This window comes from Antrostomus carolinensis, unplaced genomic scaffold, assembly GCF_000700745.2.
Source record: "Antrostomus carolinensis isolate BGI_N321 unplaced genomic scaffold, ASM70074v2 scaffold26085, whole genome shotgun sequence".
NCBI lineage: Eukaryota > Metazoa > Chordata > Aves > Caprimulgiformes > Caprimulgidae > Antrostomus > Antrostomus carolinensis.
The window spans coordinates 226-942 of record NW_010316124.1 but is presented as its reverse complement, the minus strand read 5'-3'; the positions used below and the strand labels follow the sequence as shown (position 1 = coordinate 942).

At 61.1% G+C, this 717-nt stretch overlaps 1 protein-coding gene across 1 annotated transcript in view; it reads right to left on the bottom strand.

Moving 5' to 3' along the window:
- PROM2 (prominin 2) overlaps positions 1-717 on the bottom strand; it is a gene marked incomplete at its 3' end in the record, with an annotated part of 7,664 nt that overhangs the window by 6,796 nt on the left and 151 nt on the right. Inside the window, exon 2 of the mRNA XM_010168187.2 lies at positions 298-387. Coding sequence (XP_010166489.2) covers positions 298-364 — 67 coding nt within the window. The remainder of the gene's footprint in view (positions 1-297; positions 388-717) is intronic.

The following is a 717-nucleotide window of genomic DNA, read 5'->3' as shown; positions in this document are numbered from 1 at the left end:
AAGGGGGCTGCCAGCATCTGCATCCCGGGGGAGATAGTGAGTGGCTTGGGGCCTCATCCTGCCGGTGCAGTGGGGGCTTGTCCTCACCCAGCTGAACGTCAGGGACCCATCAAAAAATGCAACATAGGAGCACCCTGCAAAGTCCCAGCATTTGCCCCAGGATGCAGCTGGAAGGCCAGAGGGACCCCCCTTCCTGGGAGCCTTACCCAAATGTGCACCTACCCCAGCTATCAGCCCTGACATCCTTCTAAGTCCCCTCCGAGGCCCTGCCAGCATCCCCAGGTATGGGGCCACTACCTTGCAAGAGGCTCTGAAGGGATCCCAGAGCCCCATCCGTGCTGCTCCTGATGCCTGAGATGATCATGCCACCCAGGTTGGGCCCAATGTCTGCAGAGATGGGAGAGATGATGTCAATGACAGGACAATCGGGGTCCTGGGGCTTGCAGGGGAGTTGCCAAAAACACTGTTTCCCCCCAGGGCGCCATTGCACACCCACTCCCCAGGTAGGGGGCAGAGGGGACACCCCCACCCTGCCACCACCTGCATCACTTTCCCCAGAGAGGATCCCAAATGGGGAAAAGCAGCAGCTGGAGTGGAGCAGGAGCCTGGAGGGGCCCCCAGAGTCACTCCCTTTAGACGACCCCATGGGACCAGCCCAGTGGTCCCCAAGGTCAGCAACCATCTGCAGAGCAATGAGGCACACCCACGCAGCAGCCC